Source organism: Halyomorpha halys, unplaced genomic scaffold, assembly GCF_000696795.3.
Source record: "Halyomorpha halys isolate HHAL.00 unplaced genomic scaffold, Hhal_1.1 Scaffold249.1, whole genome shotgun sequence".
In the NCBI taxonomy this organism is placed as follows: Eukaryota; Metazoa; Arthropoda; class Insecta; order Hemiptera; family Pentatomidae; genus Halyomorpha; species Halyomorpha halys.
Window position 1 is genome coordinate 998,267 of NW_027104890.1, and position 1,044 is coordinate 999,310.

The 1,044-nt window shown below is 28.1% G+C and overlaps 1 protein-coding gene across 4 annotated transcripts in view; it reads left to right on the forward strand.

Annotated features, from left to right (window-relative positions):
- The window catches only part of LOC106680181 (myosin light chain kinase, smooth muscle), a 346,841-nt gene that overhangs the window by 273,195 nt on the left and 72,602 nt on the right, over window positions 1-1,044 (forward strand). For 3 of the 4 annotated variants that reach the window (XM_067045717.1, XM_024359903.2, XM_014419703.2), the window contains exon 15: window positions 926-1,026. In XM_067045717.1, coding sequence (XP_066901818.1) covers window positions 926-1,026 — 101 coding nt within the window. Of the gene's footprint in view, window positions 1-921; window positions 1,027-1,044 lie in introns of all 4 variants that reach the window. The other variant, XM_014419704.2, reaches the window with a different exon arrangement.

A 1,044-nucleotide genomic window follows, 5' to 3' on the forward strand; every position in this document is an offset into this window, starting at 1 on the left:
AAATGTTAATATCTAGTTGTTCGTATATAATGTTAATTTAAATTAATTTTTGAAGTACCCATTGGTGGTTCCTTCCCAAGATTTTCAAGTGTATATGAAACACACAACATATTTACCAATTGTATTATTTTGTACAGTTGTAAATTACGTTAAATAAATAATTTAAAAAACAAACATTTTTTAACGATTGTTTAAAAAAAAACGGTTGTTAAAGAATCTTCGCATCATTAGAGCTGTAAAAAATCTACGTTGCAAGGTGATTTGTGTCATGAACCTTAAAATTGTTGGGGGAAAAAACAAAGATCTCCTTAATTCTTTAATAATATCTATAAACCTCCGAAATAGATCGAACATAGATGGATACATAAATATTTGATACTGTCATGTGTAATGAATATATTAAAGGTAATTAATTACTGATTAATGCAGGTAAATTACTGATTTCTCGAAATATTTTTAAATATTATTCTAGATTTCCACCCTTCTTTGCCTCCTTTAAGTATATAATAAATAAGAAACACACATAATACCTATTATTATTCTATGTTCTATTCCTAATAGTTGGTTAACCTGTGATATCTCGTAACTCCAAAATAAACTTGGTACTATTTAAAAAAAAATTAAAATTAATGCTTTACTCTAAAGACACCTCACAGTAATTCTCGAAGTCATAAAAAATTATACAGGTATTCTACAAAACGATTATTGAGATGAGATGTCTCAAGAATATTGTTTTGATTATATTCTTATTCCTTAATTAATAAAATCGTATGGTTCATTTTTTTTTTATATATATACAAGCTATCACGGTTTAAGCGATGGTTTGTTTTAATATCAGTAATATTTAATAACATTTATTTAAAATTCTGCCTATGTAATAAAAATATATGTTTATTTCTTATGTTATTTTGTTGTTGGAAGGCAGGATGTGCGAGGAAAAAGCCAGCCTTATCACGACCGCTCTCCCAGACACCCTGATCGCCCAAGAGGGTCAGCCGTTGGAACTGTCAGTCTCCGTCAGCATCGGTAATTAATTATATATAT